Source organism: Dreissena polymorpha, chromosome 9, assembly GCF_020536995.1.
Source record: "Dreissena polymorpha isolate Duluth1 chromosome 9, UMN_Dpol_1.0, whole genome shotgun sequence".
Classification (NCBI taxonomy): Eukaryota; Metazoa; Mollusca; class Bivalvia; order Myida; family Dreissenidae; genus Dreissena; species Dreissena polymorpha.
Window position 1 is genome coordinate 45,653,911 of NC_068363.1, and position 21,767 is coordinate 45,675,677.

General features: G+C 35.7%; 1 protein-coding gene across 11 annotated transcripts in view; it reads left to right on the forward strand.

The window, feature by feature from the left end:
• Positions 1-21,116, forward strand: part of LOC127844621 (uncharacterized) — a 30,065-nt gene extending 8,949 nt beyond the window's left edge. The window contains exons 1-11 of one of the 11 annotated variants that reach the window (XR_008032843.1): positions 473-569; positions 4,176-4,281; positions 6,901-7,046; positions 8,074-9,513; positions 11,124-11,231; positions 11,523-11,594; positions 12,692-12,766; positions 13,142-13,310; positions 13,873-13,932; positions 17,815-17,867; positions 20,345-21,116. Coding sequence is in view for 9 of the 11 variants with exons in the window: in XM_052375020.1 (XP_052230980.1) it covers positions 480-569; positions 4,176-4,281; positions 6,901-7,046; positions 8,074-9,513; positions 11,124-11,231; positions 11,523-11,594; positions 12,692-12,766; positions 13,142-13,310; positions 17,815-17,867; positions 20,345-20,395 (2,310 nt within the window). In the remaining 2 variants the exon portion in view is untranslated. Of the gene's footprint in view, positions 1-472; positions 570-4,175; positions 4,282-6,900; positions 7,047-8,073; positions 9,514-9,898; positions 10,004-11,123; positions 11,232-11,522; positions 11,595-12,691; positions 12,767-13,141; positions 13,311-13,872; positions 13,933-17,814; positions 17,868-19,170; positions 19,326-20,344 lie in introns of those variants that run through there. The other 10 variants (XM_052375022.1, XM_052375020.1, XM_052375029.1 and 7 more) reach the window with 10 other exon arrangements.
• The last annotated feature ends 651 nt before the right edge of the window (positions 21,117-21,767 follow it).

Consider the following 21,767-nt stretch of genomic DNA (forward strand, 5'->3'; position numbering starts at 1 on the left):
ATCGCGAGCTTTCAGTTCTATCTTTGTATACTACATTTGATTAGTTGGTTATTTTCTCGTCGAAGGTGGGAATATAAATATCGATATTTATATGTTTATGGATTGAATGCCGTAAATCACAGTAAAAACGATGCTACGGCTTATTATGCTAATAATGCTAATAATGCTGATTAGAAGGATGATACGGGCGAGACTATGATTCTGATACAACGATAATCATGAACACTTTGATGCTGATGTAGAAGATGATGATAATCATATGGGGAAGATGATTTGGGGTTTTAAAATGAACCTATATTGGCGGGGTTGATATGACTGATTGTGGTGGTGGTGATGATCACAACGATCATGACAACGACGACGACGATGGTCACTATGATGATGTTCATAATTGCCGTTAAATTGATCAACACAAAGTACGCGTGATATATAATAAAACATTTCTCCATACAGGAATTTTAGTGCGCAACCCGCTCACAATGGCGAAAAAGAAGTGCCGGTTTATGCCCCATTTAGTCCGCTCACGGTTTTTAAACCCGTACTCTGGGGGAAAAATTCTGGCCCGACCGGTGAGTTCATCAACTTGTCCACCCAAAATACGATGTGAGATTTATACCCACTCTTCCAGTTGTGTCCCTTTAATCCCTTATATCCAAAATGATGCCGCCGCACAAAATTGTGCTATATCCTCGTTTTGTGTGATAAACATTATTCAGTCAATAATTATTCTTTCGCTGTTTTGTTATTAGCCATTTCTACGCGTTCAAGTTGATTTGATGTGTTACTCGATACCCCCGAATCCCCATTCCTGGCGCATTGATTCCCACTCAGAATTTCAACTGTTGACATTATCTTTTTTGATGACCATTATCCAATTTTATTCCCTTTCAAGCAGTTTACCAGAAATGCAAACAACGTTTGAGACGAATGCATCACTACTTATTTCCGTGCTTGCTGTATTGGCGTGTTTTGCTGCCACAGTTGGTTTCGAGTAAAAAATAATATTACAAATATTTACATTGTTTTCAAATGTAAGCGCTCTGGAAGGTCGCGTCATATTCAGCATCATAATTTAACGTGATAAAATATCATAGTATTTGGAATTTTTCAGTTTAGGAATTATTAAAACTATTGAGATTTAAACCACAAATTTCAGTCGTAACTAATCTTTGCAAAACACTATCCTTGTTTTTTCTTCTTTTTAATGCAATGTTTGCATTGTGACAAAATTGTATTTTTGTGGATGCATGTCATATTGGTGCGCGCATGATGTATGCATGTTTATGTGTTTGTTTCATTAAATTGCATCACCTGTAATCTAAAGTAAAACCTCTTTAAAATATAGGCAAATTTAATACAGTTTTTTTTTCGCTTCGAAATGCACTTTAAGTAACTTCAAAGGACTGAAGATTTGTGATGGATGTGTATTTTAAACTGAACTTGTAAAATGATATGCAATATTATATGAATGTAATGTTTATTATACCACACAATATCATAGTCTGGACAGCGCAACATTTATTGTTGAGAATCGACAAGCGTTGATCGTGAATCAAGTTAAAGTTGGATTTATGAAAAGAAATATCGTGACTTCGCCTCACGATTTCTTTGAAACTCTTACAATCGCAAGCACTAAATATCAAATTAGTCATATATAGATACCATTTCCGTATGTATTTCTTATTTCTGTTTTTTTTTTTATATTGTTTTATGCACTCGGTCATGCACTTTACTTATTCTGTTTAAATTATTTCACTTAAAACACCTTCAATTTAAATTAACTATCAATTACTTACCCTTGTATCCCACTAAGGCATTCATCTTGTGTAGAAATACATGTTAATCAGTTTGCCAGCATTGCACATTTTCTCGAGGGGCCCAATATGATAATTTGGTTTGGCACTTACACGTTCCTTGGCAACGGCCCAAATAACACGTCTTTAACAAATAACATCATCCGACAGGTGCTGGGTTTATTAGAACATCTAAGGCAACTCAAGCTGAGAAGAAATAATGTAATTTTGTTGTATTGTTCACTCGGATTGTCAAGCAATACTAAATCAACATCAGCGTTATTTAGCTTGAACGTACTCAAAGAGTTCAGCCGTAGGGCGAGGTGGTATAACCTTTCAGTTAATAGTGTCATACTAATCGGATATTAAGACATTTTTTAAAATATATTTTCCAGTAAAAAACAGTTTATTAAAACAGTTAAAGGTTTATTTAATGTACCCAAAATTGCAATTAACCTTTGAAACATTTAACCCGTAGACGTGGAAAACGTATAACTGGCATGAACATGTCTGTTTTCTTGAAAACATAGGCATGCAATTCCGATCAAAGCAGCAAATACTGGTTCTACTTGGGGAAGGCTTTCGAGATGGTCACAATGAGCCTTTAGTTTCCAACTATATGCAGCATTTGGGAAATTTCGGAGATTTAGTTTAACATCAATGATTTAAGCTTTAGCATAGTTTTATGGACATAAAGGTACAGTTCGAATAGTTGGACCAAATATATGTTCTAGCAACAAAAAATAAGATAACAACCTATCATTAGTAAAATGTGTTGTCTATGCTAATGCAGGTCTTTACCGATATTAATCAATTAGGGTCTTTACCCGTTCACTATGGACATCAAGTGCACACTAACTAGTTGGTTTTACTTTTGTCGTAATAGCCTGCAAGTGGGAAAATGCATTATTTATTCTTGTTCACCTGTAGTTACTTCATTGAGAGCCAAAACGACGCTGGTATCCAATCGTGTTTTTTTTTCTTCTTAACAATAATACTGGATACATGTTTGGTCAGTTTAAGTAAATATAACATGATGAAATTGACCTGATTTTTTTTTAATGAAACAAATCAAATAAAATTGTGTTTGGCACAACTTCAGTCTTTTGAAAGACGAAGGATTAGAGTAACAAAAAATCAAACCTAGAAGCATTTCTTACATCCAATTTGATAACAATATTTGATCAAAGATGATGCAGTATGTTGGTCATAAATGACTAATAAATAAATTCATTTAAAAAAACAACAACAACATTTTCTGATGTTATAATTATTCATGAAAATTATATGGGTTCAAACATGTTAAAAGTCTTGTAAGTGCAAATATATTTGTATATACTGAAAACCCTAGTTTTTTGCCTGGCAATAATAACTTAAGAATACCACCTACTTATATTAAAAAAAACATCAACATATCAACACCATTTCTATCCTCAAATGGAATTAATACAAAATATTTTTTAAATTTAAATGTCATCATCTGTTTTTCTTTCCAGTTATCATTTTCGATGAATATAATTCATAATTATAATAGCAAGAAATGTAAGAGTCACAGCTGTGTTGATGAATATTGTTGCCGGATATGACAAGAGATTGTGTTACATATTTGAATTAGTTCCAGTGCAGATAGGAACACAAGCTAAAAATTGACGTTAAGTTTTCAAAAGCGGACTTTGTGTATCTTGACATTATACAGAGCTTCCCTTGCTGACATGATTTAACTACAATAACAATATCTTTATAGATAATGGTTGAATTTTATTCGCTCATTTGTTTTTAAGAAGAGCATTAATTAATATAGGCAACTTTTTGTCGCATGTTAACATTTGCTTTTGGTACTAATGGTTTGATATATATTTTGAAATTGCGACGCCCATTTGTGTGCTTTTTGGGGTAAATGTTGTTTGATTGATACTTCTAATATGTTAAAAAGATCATATGATTCGCAAGAACTTTTCTGTATTATTTTTTATTAAAGCTGCCAGTTTCATTTAGATAAACATCACATAGTTAAATGATAAGCAAAATTAAGATATAGTTAGAATAGTTCCTGTTGACAAACGCAACAGCGAAACCAATAACCAACACAACAACATCAAGAACAACAATACTAACAATAATACTAATAATACAAGTTATATCGTTAATAAAAAATGTAATAACAATAGTAGTAATAATAATTACATTTATAATAACTTTATTATTATAATAATTATTTTATAATTATATTATAATTGATAATTAAAAAATACATGTAATAATGATAATGATAATTATGATGATAATAATAATAATAGTAATAATAATAATAATAAATAACTATACTAATAAAAAAAATCTGATTTCATCACGTCATGAGTTCGTCATTTTCGCCAATTTTAGAGCACAAGGTCCTCAGTCCGCGCTTCGACGGTGGGGCCAGTGTCACGATCGTACGCTGACGATTATCTGTACGTCCCACGTACGACCTACCACCATCACCCGTACGGTAAGTCGTTTAACCAAAATCCCTACGGTAAGTCGTCTAACCATCATTCGAACGGTGCAACATAAAACCATCATCTGTACAGTAAGTCGTTCAACTATCGTCCGTACGGTAAGTTGTAAAATCATCATCCGTACAGTAAGTCGTAAAACCATAATCCGTACGATAAGTCGTTAAATAATCATCCGTACGGTAAGTCGTAAAACCATCACCCGTACGGTGAGTCGAAACGGGCCACACAATCAAAGTTCTGAGTGATCAACTTTTTAGATATATTTAGAAGAATGAGATTATAATTTAAATAATACAGTTTCGAGTTAAATTGTCCCTGAATCTATTCCATCTGGAAGTACTGTAAATATTCGCATTTTTTTTATGACCAAGCCTACATTCACGCAAAATAAGCCTACATTCACACGACATCGCTTATCCATACAGTCACAGGGTTCCCTCTGGGCTTTAAAAAGTTGTCACCACTTACTTTCGCCAAATTTAAAAAGTTGTCGCCACACTGGGGCTACATTTGGGCAATGAAGATCATATTATTATAATACAAACAAAAACTGAGCATTTTACAGTGTGTTGAAGGAATTGATTTAATAACAGTATTATTTATAATAACAACACATTTAACATTGTTCATTAAATAAAGGCACGTTCAATCAGTTGTAAGTCGTGTTGATTGACACCTTCTTCGCAGCCTGAATATGTTGCCACAGTTTGGGTGCTTCAGCAGCTTTCTGGTAATCTGAAAATACAAAAAGGGAAATATAAAATTAATATAATACTAATACTTATCAATTAATGTGTAGTATATAAAGGTTACTGGAGGTTTCGACGAAACACCAGTTCGGCGAATTGATTATAAATAGTAGGTGTTAAACCGGTTCGGCGAAATGATTTATGGTTGATCACGCCTTTACATAACTACTTAATAGGTGTGAATAGATCGATGTACAGCATTACTATCACATTCAAATTGTCGGCGAAGTGTTAGCAAACACTATTGTGTTGCCCATCAGCAGATCAATTACTATTGTAGTTGATTGCTCAAATCAGCGCACGAGGAGCAATTAAACAGTATGCATGAGTATTTAATCGTGTGAATAAAACAAAGGAAAAACAGTGTGCAGTGTAATATTTTTTTGAAATACCTTTTAACGATTGTTCAACATGTTCATATTCACACATTTACTTGCAAGTGATTATACATAACAAATAGTCATAATTACCTTATTTACTTATGCAATTCACCATTATATATGCAACGACATGACAACACATGAAACACTTGGAATACACAATATTTATATGCATTTACACATACACATGTACTAAGGCAATCAATTTGCAAATGATACAACACAGACAATTCAATATACATGAGAGCATAGCTTTTAACAATCTTCGTCGTGGATGGCATCAGTTGTTCTGATATTAGATTTTTTATATGCCCCTGGATCTGCGGGATGTGTATGTTCATTTAGACTGGCTGTTAACATGTCGCCAATTGACGAACCTCACTGTCCAAATTACAATCCACACAAGACCACTCCATGGTCAGTTGTCCACTTGACATCAAGCGGTACTGCTCAGATGTAATACCGGTGTCGCATTGACGATGTTACCACCGACCACAACCGTCACAACTTACGGCGTGCATACGCCGAGTCACATTTTTCATGCATTTTATACAAGGATATTCATTCGCCATGATAGCTAGAACAAACATAAGTGACCATGTCGACCATTTATAGAAGTCAGCATAATATGACATTCATCATTAGATACCAAACTGTGAGCTGTTTTCAGGTGTTGAAATTTGACAGCCTCACTTGAGCCAAGCGTTCTTTATAATAAGTGTGAAACAATATCGCTAATTAAAATATACAATTGGATGTGATAGCAATGCCGTACATCGATCTATTCACACCTATTAAGTAGTTATGTAAAGGCGTGATCAACTATAAATCATTTTTGTTCCGAGAAGAATGGGTCAAATTACGGAAATATAAAGAACATATGATAAGGAAAAAAATAGGGAGTACTTTTTCCACAGGGATAGCTTCATTATTATTTAAACATTTACAAACATTTATATTTAAGAATCACACTATTGTGTCCTTTTAATTTACTTTAAGCCGTTTTTGCTGGTGCAAGCAATGTAACAATAACGTTAACCTGAAACGAAACATTAGATCATGTTCGACCGTTTTTATTTTACAATATATTCTTAACAAACTTGCACTTGGAAAAGAAGTGGTAGTGCAATTCCTTCAGCATATAGTGTTGAGATTTATTAATTTGGGCCCTCTGGCGGAAAAAGTCTTCAGTAATTCATTGACTATTGAGAAAGGTGAATACCTGGCTTAGATATCTGACATGGGTTAGACAGTTGCGCTCTTTAGAAAGGTGGTCAAAGCCTGGGTAAGACAGCTTATATGGATTAGACAGTTGTGTTATATAGAAAGATCGAAACCTGGGTTAGACAGCTGACCTTTGTTAGACAGCTGTACTATTTAGAAAGGTGAAACCCTGTCTTAGACAGCTGCGCTTATACAGCTCTGCTTAGGCAGTTGCACCAAAACAACATGTTTGCTGATAACGATTGTCTATACGCAGATACAACTGGCAATGAGTATTCAACCCACTCCGAGATCAATCGAGAGCTCATCCTCTCCACCGCTGCCATGGACGACAATTATGACATCACAGCGCGATCACGTGCACGTGATAGGGACGTAATAGCCGCAGCGAACAGGGCTGTTGTGAGTACTGTTTGACTTGTTGCCATGATGCAATGGTGCTGTTGATTTGTTACGTTTCCGAACAGGTATAGGCGTAGTGGTAAACCTTGTGGAATACCAATATCACGACTCACATACGACAGCAATTCTGTTATTACTTGCCAGACACGCTTTCAATAGGTTAATGCAATGTTAATATTTGTGTAGGTTTTGTTTTACTTTTATGACGGCATTTATAGATAAAATGGACATGTTATGTCCTTTTGTTTACACTTAACGATGAAGATTATAATAATTCAATAAATCGGCATTTACTAGCTATAACGTTTACGACAACAACGTACATGCAGACATCATTAATACAATCATATCCATTTATCCAGCTCTAGATAAATAACTACAAACAAATATAAATAATAATTTTGCTTCATCTCTGACCATGTGATACAATACATGAGTGACTTACCTTCTGAGAAAATGTTCACGTACGAAATTAACGAAATAGCGAAAGTGTTTGTTTGCAGGAAATAATACGATATGTGTACAATTCGACTTTTTAAAGTATTCGAGACCAATACAACACAATTTTAATGTACACATGGTTCAGGTCTATGCTGTACAGTTTAGAAAACGTGTATGCATATTCATATTTTCATATTATTTTTTCTTTCTTTTTATACCATGGCCTTTTGTCTTTTCATGTTAAATAGTGATTTCATATCTTATTAAGTTTTGAAATTTGTTTTTTTAACTCTAGTTTGAAGATATGATTTACTTGTATTTCCCATACTTTGTTTTTCGTAGTGTTCCTACATGATCCCGACCCAAGCTCTATAACGTCCTCTTTTCCCGTCGTTTGATCTGTCATCGACCGCCACGATCCTCCTCTAACCCCATATCAGTCGTAATCCTTTCTAAAGAAACGTAAGCATTGTTTTCGTCTGCCAAGAATACGGTAGTTAGCGTATGTTTGATTTCCTCTACAAAATGATAATGAATTTCAAAATGAACAAGAGCTGTAAGTTTTGTTTTGGCATTACTGGTATAGACTCCCAGTGGAATCGTATCAGCACACGTCCCCTACTCACGAGATACCAGCCAAGGAGCCAGCAGACGCTCAGCCCTCCGGACCTCCCGGAAAGCCCCTCGCTCGCAGAGTGTCCCTGCCCCGCTCACATCTCCCTCGACCACATCCGCAAATCTCATACCATACGGACTTACAGCATCGCCTCCACCGAAACCTTCACCTTACTTAAATTACGCTAAATCATTACAGACAAACCGAGAACTACGTAACCACACATACGAACCATTGTATTCATCTAGAGTTAGAACCACTATTTTACCCCTTAGAGCTTTGTCACCATATAGATCAGAATCACCTTACAGATCAGATTCGCCTATTGAGTCGGATTCCGTGTATAGGTCATCACCATCACGCTTTGAATCAAAATCGCGACTTAGTAAGCGCCGCAAACCACCAAGGGTGTTAGCATCAAAGAAAAGGGTAGGAAATTATTACAACAGATTGTTGTCAAAGAGAGCTTCTAGCGGCAAAGAGGGTAAATACTGGCCGTACATTGATGTGGAAGACATAGATACGGAAAGCATTGGTGACCTTGTAGATGACGATGGTAACACGGGCCAAGTGTCCGAGTATAACTACGCTTCCCCCGTCCACACACCCTACAGTTACGTCATTGAAGGTGAGGACGGACGGACGCGGACGTACACATACGAACCTCTCCCCCTTTCGGACTATGACATTGACATTCCAGACGAATACGTGCCTTTCAAACCAAAACCCCGGGAAGTGTCCCCAGAAACCGACTATTCACAAATGTCTGTGGTGCCGTATCTTCCCAAACGGGACCCTGCCAAAAATACTTCCCAGGATTTTATAAATTTTAATGCGGTCGTGACTCAGTCCGCCTTGAGGGCAAGAAAGGCTTTAGAGAATGTAAATTGGGACAAGTATGACAGTGCCGGTCTGGTCCTTAGTGTTGAAGGCGAATATATTCCTCCCGAACAAAATGCGGCATTAGGTTTCCGTTACGTGAGCCGTCCAATCATGTTGAAAGTCCCGGCGGCACAACGCGTTAGAGCATCCGACTCTGACAATGCTTTCACAAAGTACATGACTGATTTACGAAAGTTCAGGGACGAGGTCAGAAACCGGTTGGAAGAAGGTTATAGCACACTTAACAGGCATTCCGCCGTGAAATACGAGGTGCCCCAAATGTCATCCTCATATACACCCTCATACACATCTACATATAGACGACCATATTTGTCGTCCTCGAGACAAGTTGATGCAACTAAGGACGTCAGTCCCTTTGAACACAGACTTGAACTGTACCCACTGTCGAGTACCAGATCAAGTTCACACTCACGAACGAGGGACGCAGACACGAGCGTTCTGAAATTGTATGACGCAAAACACGACAAAGACTCAAAGTTGGGCACTCTGGCGAGGGTTGAAATTAAGGTAACCGCTCTTCGCTGACCCCATTTTTACTCCTACTTGAGATGGTGGCCGCCCGTTCTAACTTGCACTCAACAAAATATGTATATATTTATGCAACAGCCAAATGCACGATGTAATCAGTGTATAATAGCCAATGGTGTTAGTGCTGAGAGTTAGGCTTTTAAAGAGCTGATATGTAGGTTTGTCGTTTCTATGTGATGTTGAATGTTTAAAAACATATATATTGTATTCAGTATAACCAGTACCCATGAGAATAAAACATGGCGACAGTTGCGGGTGAGGGTCGGTATGGGCACTACGAACTCAAAATGGGAAAAATCACAAACAAGTTGGAGCTAATCCATTACACCTAGTGTCACTTATTGCCATTTTGCTACAATATTAGGCAGGCTCAGAGGGTCACTCGTCTGCAAGAGCGGCTGTTGCCCATATGAGAACAATGAGAGGTCGTTCGGTGCCACCGGGACCTCCAAAGGTCACCAGGACTGAGGTACTCGTTGCACACGCACGTGCAATCCCTAACACGCTAAGGTACTTTGTACCACCAGCCTCTTCGGCTCCGCAACGCCGCCATCGGTACCGTCCTAGAGTGTTTGTTAAGCCGCGGTATAGAATGCACGTCCCTGTTCGTCATACAAGAGTACTAACTAAGGCCGGGGACTCCACGTCGGAAATCGAATTCGAAGGCCATAGACGCGCTCCGCTTTCAATACTTTCATACCTCCGCAACCTCGAGATGGTTTTTAAAAGTAAACGCTTAAGGCCGCGTACCCATGTGGCGTATAGGCCAGCTTATTCTAAGGTGAATCCATGTGCACACTAGTGATGTCTTTGTTGAAACAAATGTCCATTTAACGCGGCTGTTTAGCTTGTTTTCGTGCATATCGTTCGTTTCCGCTTTCTGGCAGCTATTGTGCTTAGATCTCGTGTTTCACTGTTAACCTAAGCGCCGTATGATATCCAGATACACGACAAGGTCTTCGGCACAATGTTGTATGTTTTCTTCTCATGGGGCTTGGATTGTTAGCAGGTTTTGCGTCAAAATGTGTTGCATGTTTGCCTGCAAAACTGGCAACTAACATAAAGTTAGACAGTTAACCTTTGGCGGCCATCATGTCAATTCGCATGTACGAGCATGTTCGTAGTTATATTTTTATAATTAAAGTGCCGACTATGTATAATGATGATAGAGGAGCATTTTGGAAAATTTCATTTTTGGAAAATACATAAGGCTTTTTGGAATATAAACAACCATATTTGTGTTACTTATTTATAAGTATGAACACAACCATTTGGTTGGCATAAAAAAAAAATTAATGTAGCTGTAAATTATAATTTTCCTTTAACATAAATTATTTTTGAGATAATAGTAAAATAATTAAGCAATATGTGTTTTTTTTATATAATTCTATTTAATGCACCTGTTCAAAGTTTGTAAATGAATCTTTTAATTTGATCATATAAATGTATATAACTAATAGGGAAACACTTATCCTTGACATATACTTCAATAATGCACACTTCTATTGCGGTCATTCTTAATCCTTGAGTACATACATATTTGAAACCATTACAACGGCATGTTCAATGCGCCCCCATGTTGTGTACAGGCAGCTCTTCTAGCCAGCAAGGTCGAGTCGCTCATGCCAGAGCGAAAACGCCGCCCGAAATCCGTCTACGCCCAAGCTAGACTGCGAGCTCTCGAACGTGAGAGGAGGGTAGGTGTTGCTCTGAATTGTTCATTTTATTTCTTGGGTTGTTTCCATCTCATGGTAATTAACAATAAAAGCAAATCGATTGAAATGAATATTCACAACATTCTTGACTAAGTCCAAGAAATCACTCATCGTGAAACCATGCAGATATTCGCAAATAATATTGTCAATTGCAATTAATGAATTGCATAGTTTGCTTGATTTAGTACATCATAAATTTTTGCGAAAGCTTGCAAAGCGCTGTGATTTGAGAAGGCTACGTTCTAAGGGTTTTCAATTTTGATGAACGTTTAGGGGAGCGGAGAGAAGGAAGTTGTTGCAGGATTTATTGAGGACACGTCCAACTTGCACGCCCATCGACCCGTTGTAAGTATAGCCATACATTTGCAGTTTTATGTCCAGTTTTTTTTTGACAGATGTATGCAAAATGTTAGGTGATTTGACATTGGTATATTTACACGCGCTTTTCTAATTTTTCTCCTCTTACTTAGGTGTATGTTTCGTACTTGATCAGAAATACCATGAAATGCAATAATCGTGTGTGTCTTACAGATGTTCTTAAGGCAAATACATTAATTAATAGAAAACATATTTTGATGTTAAAGAAACAGTGTGCGTCAAAGGTTACTTATTAAAGGGGAATGGTCTTTTAATGAACGGATCAAATGCCGCGACTTATGCGTACTGACGCTTTACATTACAAAACATGATAATCAAAACGGTTGACGCCAGAATGTTTTTGCCTTTCAACAGACGTGACATACATGAAATTGTTTGAACTTATTAATATAAATCTAATTAGTACATTAATGCTATTCTTGCAGGAACGTAAATATACTTCGTTATAACGTTATTGTATGCCTTATTAGGTATAGTGATACATGGTTGTTTATGTGTGTTTCATATTTGTGTGTTTGCATGTTTTTAAGATACGGTTATCCAATTGTTTGATTAAGTCCCACATTGCACACAATACATGTTTACAGTTGTTCAAATGCTTAATCACTGTGCACAAAATAAACGCGAAATGAAAACGGAGCGCGCTCGAAACGAATATAACCACGCGGTCGTTTGCCTTCACACAACCGAAAATGTTTCCTTTCTAACAACCAAACAGGCTGGTGGTATTAAAGTGCTTTTGCATGGTGTAGCGTGTCTTCGTGTTTCTTACTTTGTTTAGAACAAAGTAAAATAAAAACACGATCACTTGTTGAAACATATTTAACTTTTTGCCGATGCATTTAAGTGTTGTTTATTTTTTGTGTAAATAGCTGTTAGCCAGACGGCATGCTTTTATATGTTGCACTATATGCAGAGGTAGCGGAGGTTTCGCGAAATATTGATGAATCGGAATTTGTTTAGTTAATACTATCTGAATAATTGGATGAATAAACTTAAGACTTCAAACTATATACCGATGTATGACAACGAAATCATGTCTTCGTAAACCAAACTACTTTCAGCGAGGTTCAACGTATTATAAGGCCCACTGGGATGCTGACGGCAACGTCAAAAAACCAAACATAATGTCCATGGAGGTAATGTTGCTTTTGTAATTAGTTGATACAATACATAATAAGCATATTTAGTAATGCAACGTTATGTATTTACCGAAAATTTTATTTTCTAAGTTATTTAAATTACGACTTTCATTTGCCTGAAGTGATGTCCACAAAACGCTTTCCCAGAGACGCTTTTGTGACGACAAATCTGGACCTAATGCGTCAAAATTCAATACAAATGTTAGGTGTTGTTATTAAATTAAACAATAAATAATTAATGCAACAACGATCTTAAATCACTCTCGATTCCAGTCGTCAAGAAGTTCCATCCGAAAATGTTCTCAAATCGTCAGGGATCTTTCGATCCTTTTTTAACATCGTGTTTCTTGTTGCCCCCATGTTGTCCTACAGAGAAGGCTTGATGCCCTTATTTCACCTGACGACCTGCTCATTCTTCCGCGTTCTCTGGGAGGTGTGAAGGCGCAATTGCGTGACGTTAAAGACAGAATGGACCGCCACCGTCAACTCATGGATAGATACCTCGTCACCGACAAAGGTCTTTCCTCCGATGATATGAAGGGTAATTTTACAAACACTTTTCAACTATGAAGTGTTTGCTCACACCGACAAAAAATAAGTAAATGCGTGTTTTTCAAAATCATTATGACGTCGTTAAATCGACATTGAAATGACAAGCATCGGTAAGTGGTTCCCTCTGCGCGTGGAAGTTTCGGAATTTAATCGTTATTTTACCTTGCATGCTTGCGAGGATTGTGCAAGCCGACCCATTGTGAAAATTGCATTTCTTGCAAATGTGCGCTTCTTATGTCAATGTTGTAAGGGTTTGATTCCATGTGTCACTTGTTGCTTTGAGAAGTTCCTGTGTTTAATCTAATTCATTGCCAATACGCATAAAGGTTGTGTGAAGGGCTGGTTGCAAACAATCAGCGCAATTCGCAGCGAGTATTTTGAAATCACATGATTTAAAACTTTCGAAAATGCGAAAGAAACAAACACACTTCCAAATATACACTGACAAATCGGGGCGTCTGCAAACACTTGTCTATGGTCATATTGTGTTTGGACTGAAAGGTAACAATTTGTAAAAGTACATTCATATGTGTATACATTTTTCTTCAAAGCGATTGCCACTTCGAAGGCGTATCTTGGACGGAGAATTTAGCTACAGGATCTACTAACCGGTACGATCAAACAGTCAAGGAAGTGCGCATGCGCGTTCTGAATGGCCTGTTATGGATTTGTTGTTTGTCACTTAATTGTCGTCGGCCAGTTTCAGTAATGTGGCAATCTTGATTTAACAGTCATGTTATAATATTTAGCAAGTTAAAAATATCATCGGTGCTTTTTAGCTTTCTGTTTCCCGAAAGATTCCTACGAAGCTTCATTTATTTTACTCACACTTGAAAACTCGAAGTGCCATTCAACTGAAAGCCTATACATTAATTCATTAATTCATGCATTTTTTTCTTTAACAAATATTTATGCAAAGGTTTGTAGAAAAAACGTCATTTTACACCTATTTTGGTGTGCCTTAAAGAGACCTTTCCATAGATTATGGCATGTATTAAAGTGTGTCATTAAACGCTTAAAATGATAAATTTAAACTTTTTAAAGGCTGCAGTAAAAAACAAGTATAAAAGTAAAGAAACAAAAATAGTTATCATCAACTGGGCTCGAGACACTGACCCCTGGAGTACACGTCTAACGCTTATACCACTCGGCCATACGTACTCAAATATAATTTACATGTTTTTAAATCGTAAAAAGATGCATATAATGTATATTAAAAAGCATGGTAAATGTTCAGTTTTACTGTTTTCTGACAAATATCATAACTACAATTAAAATTTGCGAATCCGAAACCATTTTTTTTTTATTTTGGCAATTTAAATGTGTTTTTTTATATTTAAAATTTCTATGATTTACAATCGCATTCAAAAACGAAGCTTTCACCAGTTTGATATGTAGAAGATACATTCGAAGACCACTTATTACACTTAACTAAGGCAATGTAATTATTTTAACAATAGCATTCCATATGTGCGAACAAAAACGTCTTATACATTTTTAAATTTCCTAAAAGAGAATATGTACTAAACAGAGAGCCCTATATATTCTTATGAATGGTTCATTTTGTTTTATTAAGACTGAAGTACAGGCTATAGCATTTATAAAATATAATATCAAAGACGTCACGTAAGCAATATTTTGAGATTCCACACGTTCGTTACTCAATTGTTTTGTTACATGCTGGTAACGGTAGTTCTTTTTAAGAGGTTAATTCACAAGTGTCGTTTTAAGCAACTCCTATCAGTGTTATAAAATCACACTTTGCAGCCATGGTTTTTTAAATGTACTTGTTTATTTATTCGATCATTGTACATTCAAAACTTAAATTATACAGCAGGCACATAATCCACATTTCATTGATAACTTAGAGACATCGTTTTGTACATCAATGAGAATAGCAAGTCTGTAGAGCTTCCTTCGATATTTACCAAACTATGTTACACATCATTTAAGATTCATGAAATGCCCAGTTATTTACAGCATGAAAATTTTTATATCTCACTTGAGCACATACTGTATAACTGGAGCTTTTAGGATACCATTTCGTTCATCGTACGTGGATAAACTCTTTTCTCTAATCATCGCAGCTAAAATAATATTTTAAAAATGAAAACTCCAACATCTTTTCTGAAACCAAAAGGGTCTTGGCTTTACTAATTGGCATGTTACATCGTATTTTTTTCATTTACTGAGCTTCTTCAAACTAGGGTAAAAACTTTCCACAACCAAATGGCACTTCAAAATGCTTACTTATATTATAAATCATTTTAGACATATTTTAACATGGAACCGCCATGATCAGTGGTTTAATATTTGGTGTGTACCATCGTATGCTAGTTCTCTACAAAGTGTGTTTAAATAATTCCACTAGGGTCAAAATTGACCGCCTACCGGGGTTACTATTTACCTTTATGACTATAGTAATAACTCAAACAAAAAAATATATCTATGAAACCGCAATGCCGCAAGATTTTGTTTTTGTCATGTATCATATACGTTGGTCCTCTAAATTGTTTGTTTCAAGCATTCATCTGGCGTCAAAATTTGCCCCATCCTTATGGTTACTTGTTTTTCTTATATATTTACAGTGCAAACTTTCAAGTAAAAATATTCTCTGAACCCGCAGTGCCTTGAGGTTTGTTATTTGTTCTGTTACGTCGTATAGTAGTCCTCTGCTTAGTTCCTTAAAATCATCCACCTTGGGTCAAAACTTGCCACCCCCAGACCTCAAAATATTTATGAAGACTTGTATCGGAAATATCGACACATATTCTGCTTTGAAACCGCTAGGGTTAAGGATTTGATATTTAGTGTGTAACATATATCTGGGTCATGTATGTCTGAAAACCAGATAACCAAGACAAATCTTATAAAACTTTGTTGTAATGCTAGCCGCCACGTTAATGACTAAATGTTGATGAATCTTTGTCAGAATGTTTGTCGTGTTGATAGTAAGGTCCAATTCAAAGTAAGTCACGTGCTTCATATGCTTAAATCCTAGAAACACCATGCTATCACTGTAGATTTCACATGTGTTACTCAATCTTTATGAAACATGGTCATAATGTTGATAATGACAATATAGAGGCCAAGTTTGAAAATGGTTCACTTGCTTAAAAAGAAGGTTGTACGGTCAAATTTGAGAATATAATTGTGATTACTTTAGAGGCAAAATTTATTATTCAATCTCGATGAAAATTGGTATGAATTGCTATCTTTACAATATTTAGGCCGATATGAAATCTTGGTCACGTTCGTCCCAAAACTAATTGACCAGGTAGAATCTTATAAAATCTATGTTACTTCTCACATTTGTGACTCAATCTTGATGAAACTTGGTCATAAAGTTCATCTTTACACTAACTCGTCGAGATTGCATTCGAGCATTTGGTCACCCGGTCAAATTGAGGAAAGATTTTTAAACCAATCGAAAAGCCAAATGTTTGAATCAATCTCAATGTAACTTGGTCGGAAAGTTTATCTTATAAATATCTAAGTCGTCTGTGATTCTTTGTCACATGCGTTCAAAAATCAGGTCTGAAGTTTAAAACTTAGAAAAACATTGTAAACGCTCTAAAGTAACATGTATAACTCAGTCTTGTCGAAATTTCGCCAGAATGTTAATCCTTACAATATCTAGGTCGAGTTCAAATTTGGTCAAACACAGGGTCACTAATAATTCAGAGGTCCCACTTATCTATCTATCTTGATGAAACTAAACAGATCAGTATATTATTTTTGATAATATCTACAGCAGGTCTCGTGTGATCAAAAAGTGAAGTTTCGACTTTTGGGTAACCCCAACCTCAGGTGGGCGTTTCAGGTTTACAATGGCCCTCTGCGCTTCAGGTTTACCATGGCCCTCTTAGGTTTTTTAATGTTCGCTTAAGGAACGAATCGAAAAGTTGTTGTGCACATTAAAACTGAAAAAAACTTTTTTTGAAGTAAAAGAAAACAACATTCCGCATACTAGTTAAAAAACACAGTGCAGCAACGAATAAAACACTCGATATTATCATGCGTCGTTAATGGGCAATGGATTGATGTGAAGAATAACTGGATGTTTGAAAATGGTGTAAGTGTACAATGCGTTCGTCGTTTGTTATAAGGTTTGATAAAACTTTAAGTGCTTTTGCATTTGAACATCTAACATATGCGTTTGTGCAGAGTGGGAATATTGAAAATGGTTTTGTTCGTGTTTGACATGACTATTGCCTAACATTGTTAAATTCACGTTGTTCGTAGTTGAACTCTTTTTCTGTATTCGACCAAAAATCGTTTACCATAAATTTGTTATAACCTAATAACTTTTTCGAAATAATCCGAATAGTATGCAAGAATAAATTATCACCTTCAAATGCAACAAGACCATTATTGGTTTTAAACCGATTTTTACACACTAAGACGTCTTGATATGGTTGCGCTAGCTACGGACGTTCACTGATGTGATTGCTGCGGCTTTGCTGTTGCTTTATTGCTATTGTTTCTTGCAGTTCTTATGAGCATCAAGGCGGCCCTAGCCGCACGACAGAGCGAGCCTGCTTCGGTATGTCAGGCAGAATCATACACTTACCAGACCTTCTGTACATAAAGTTTGTGCTGGTTAGCTATATGTTAAACATATCCACTGAATGCTTACTGAATGTGGTTTTGCTATTTAATTTTAATTGCTTTGCACATCAATATAAAGGGTGTTTGTTTAAAAAAAAAATACAACAAAAAAGATTTCTAAAATACGTTCTCTAGCAATGTAAAATGAACGACACTAAATTTACGTTTTATAGCGAACAGCCAATTTTAACATTAAATCTACATTGAGCATTGTGGATATTGTTGCATTGATTGTAGCTTTTTTCTAGCAAATATGCACGCTTAACATTTGGGCCGGGTTTCCGTTGCTTGGCAGGGCCTTGTCGAATTATGTTTTACTGTATTTATTTTAGGTGCAGCTTTGTAGCTAACAGACATCGGTATCTTAGAAAGACGAACACAAGACACATAAACATATGTGAAGATGATATTGAACATTTTTTGTACGTTATCACATGCCATTCTAAAATATTTCCTGTATGCACGTACACATACAAAGAATTTAAAAGAAAATGTTCTTTCTTAATACACTGCAATGGCATTCAGGTTACAAACATCAATAACATGGTTTCGGTTGTTTCAAGCGTATGTTGTTTGTTTTTTTTTTTTGTAAATAAGAGCTATATCAGAATAATTATTTATTAGTTATGTTTCTTGTGTTAATATTCTTTAAGTACGTTTGTTTACGCTTGTTGATATGCTATCGTTCAATGACGAATATTGCTTTAGTGGCATCACCCGTCGCATTTCAATATAAAATATGTTTGCTTTATGGTAAGTTTAGTTAATATCAAAAATCATTTTATATGACCTAACAGGTCGTGTTACACATTTCTTAGAAAACATTTTTTTTAACATCGTGTTATTAATTTGTTTCATTTGGTTGGCTTTATAGTAGGACATAATCCATGTCCATTTCCATGAACAGAAACGACAATATTCTATTGCCATATCCGTCAAAACGATTAAATAGTACTGTTTATAGTATGGCCTCGACTTGTTTCTTAATATTAGTAAGAAGGAAATTAAAATGTAAGCGTCATTTACTTTAACGAAATATTTAAAGTAATGTAGTTGGTAATGTATTATATATGGAATAGTCTGAACTTATTTTAAAAGTGAGCAAAGCTATCGTAACACCTGTTTAAAGAAGCAAGTCGGAAGTCATACATATGGGCATGTGTCTGGTTCGAATTATCGTGTGGCGCTACTGCTGTTGCTGACAAGCACATGTTCACAGTAACGATGTTTATACATAGCCCTCGGTAACCATGGTTACGCCTGATACTTATAAAGGACCCATGTCACAAGCCCGACGACGAGCCCGACGGGTCCTTGCAATGACAAGGAACGACCCCCACTATTACAAGCCCGACCCTCAATAAAGGGCACGGTATTTGAGAGTACGGATGAGGTAATATGGAGTTCACCATCCGTCTCCAGCGTAAACCAGAACAATGTAGATGTAGCCCTATACCCGATACTTAATCCAAACGCCCATGTATTCCCTATTTTATTATTATTCATAATCTCCCTTTCACATATAACGACCCATGCAGTCATTATTACCAAAAGACCTATTAACTATGCATATAAAACATAAAGTCAATAAATTGCCAAACAAAGAGTGCCTTCTGCCTTGGAATGTAGTTCTGCATGCACTTAGCTTTACAACCTATTAGTACATGGGCCAAGAGAGTAAGTATGCCTTTATTAAGTACATTTATCTTTTTACACAAAATAAACACTGCATTGGAATGCAGCCTACAATTTATCTTATCTTAAACTTTATCATAATCCCCACGCTTTTCAAAAAGCGTGGGGATTATGTGGTTATCTCCGCCGTCTGTCCGTTCGTCCCACTATCTCCTCCTACACTATTAGCACTAGAACCTTGAAACTTACACACATGGTATCTATGGGTATATGTGCGACAGTGCACTATTTGGAATTTTGATCTGACTCCTGGGTCAAAAGTTGTGGGGTAAAGGGTGGGACCTGGTCAGAGATTTTCACTCATTTTACTAACAACATGCGGCGTGGGGATACGCATCGGCCTCTGCCGCGCCATTTCTAGTTCCTATATATTTTTGATTAACAACATGATTTTGTTTTAATATAGAATTTTAAATAACACTTATGTTTTTAAATATTTATATTAGGGAGAGAAAAAATCGCGATGTAATAATATTAACTTTTATATCGTATTAATGACATTTAATGTACCTTTGATTAAAAAAGGTAACCAGTACCAATGTGCGATCATTACAATGTTGCCATGACATCATACAAAATAATAAGACGAACAGTCCTTTAAGTCCATCTTAAGAGAATTTCCAGTAAATAAGGGATTTATGTTAGGTCAAAATTCACTTCCCAGTAAATGCTGTTGTCTGTCTCTCTTTGTTATCTTATAACTGTGTGCAATTTCAGCAAAATGAAGCCAAGCAATCATCGACGACGGTCAAGAAATCGAGGCAATAGTTACCGAAACGCGCAATTGGGGCATTAAATGTTGACATCGCAAATGCTAAATCTGTGTTTGTGTGCGTATGTGTGGTTATGCTGAACACTTTTGTTAAAATACTGGGACGGTGGATTTAATGTCGTAGAAGCCTTAATAATCTATTTTAACATTGTGTAGGGTGTATGTTTAGTTTAATGTCACTTACTTGTAAATTACGATCAAGATTATCATATTGATCACAAATAAAGGCACTACGACGATTTCGTGATATGTATTTTAAGACTTGTGTAGTTATAAAGATAATGATGACGTATTTTGTAAATAATTGAACAGTTCTTATAACGTCTTAATATAAATTAATCAGTGTTTTGTTTCTATTTATTATAATGATTCCCTTATAATGACTTGTGTTGTACATATTTTGAATCAGATAATGTGTTAAGACTTACCTTTGAATACTTTTGATTTGTAGGATTTCCACACTTCTTTATTACATATTTCTGACTTAAGCGCAATAAATATTTATTAACATTTATAAACATGTAGCCGCATTTCGTTTTTCCTGCCAAATGTATTACAACGTATAAATTTTTCAGTTATATCATCATTTAACTTTCGAATTGTTTATTTTCTATATCAAAAATACTGATTTTATTGTTAGCTTCGTCCAGCGGTTTGTTGCTAGTTGTGGTTTCGTGTCGATTTATACAAACTCAATAAAATACGAAATCACCGAAATGCGTTATTCTGGAATATTGCTACATGGTCTTACGTTTAATGATCGAACTGGGTCGTTGTGTGATATATTTCGTCATGGGCATGGCTCGGCCATATTAAGCTGTCGCTTACCTTTCTGCTTAAAACTATTTTTTTATGAAAATGAAAAATATTTTAATAATATATAAATATTTATCATATCCGAACTTCATTCAAATTAATCGACAAAATACTTTACATACTTTTATCGTTATTCTTTTATACATTTAACGAAATAAAGCCATATAAATATTTCCGAGCAATACCCATACTCGATATTGTCCAAGGTCGAACTTTGACTGCTTTATATTTCTAGGTAAATATTGTCTAAATTTAATAACTACAAAATACAAACAATTTTAAGCATACGTCTCAAAACGATCGAGACCTACACTAAACGCGAGATTGGTAAAACATATGACGGTGCCAATGACCTAACGACGGTCAAACGTTGTTTAAGTTTAAAATATAAATCAATAATATCTAGATGAAGTTTGAGTTTTGTATTCATGACTTTTGTATCCAGACAATTAAGTACGTATTTAAGGAAACGTAAATATTGTTAATTTCTTGTTCGCTTCAGAATCATCTTTTAAATGGTAGACACTATATATTATAGCCGCATAACAGCAA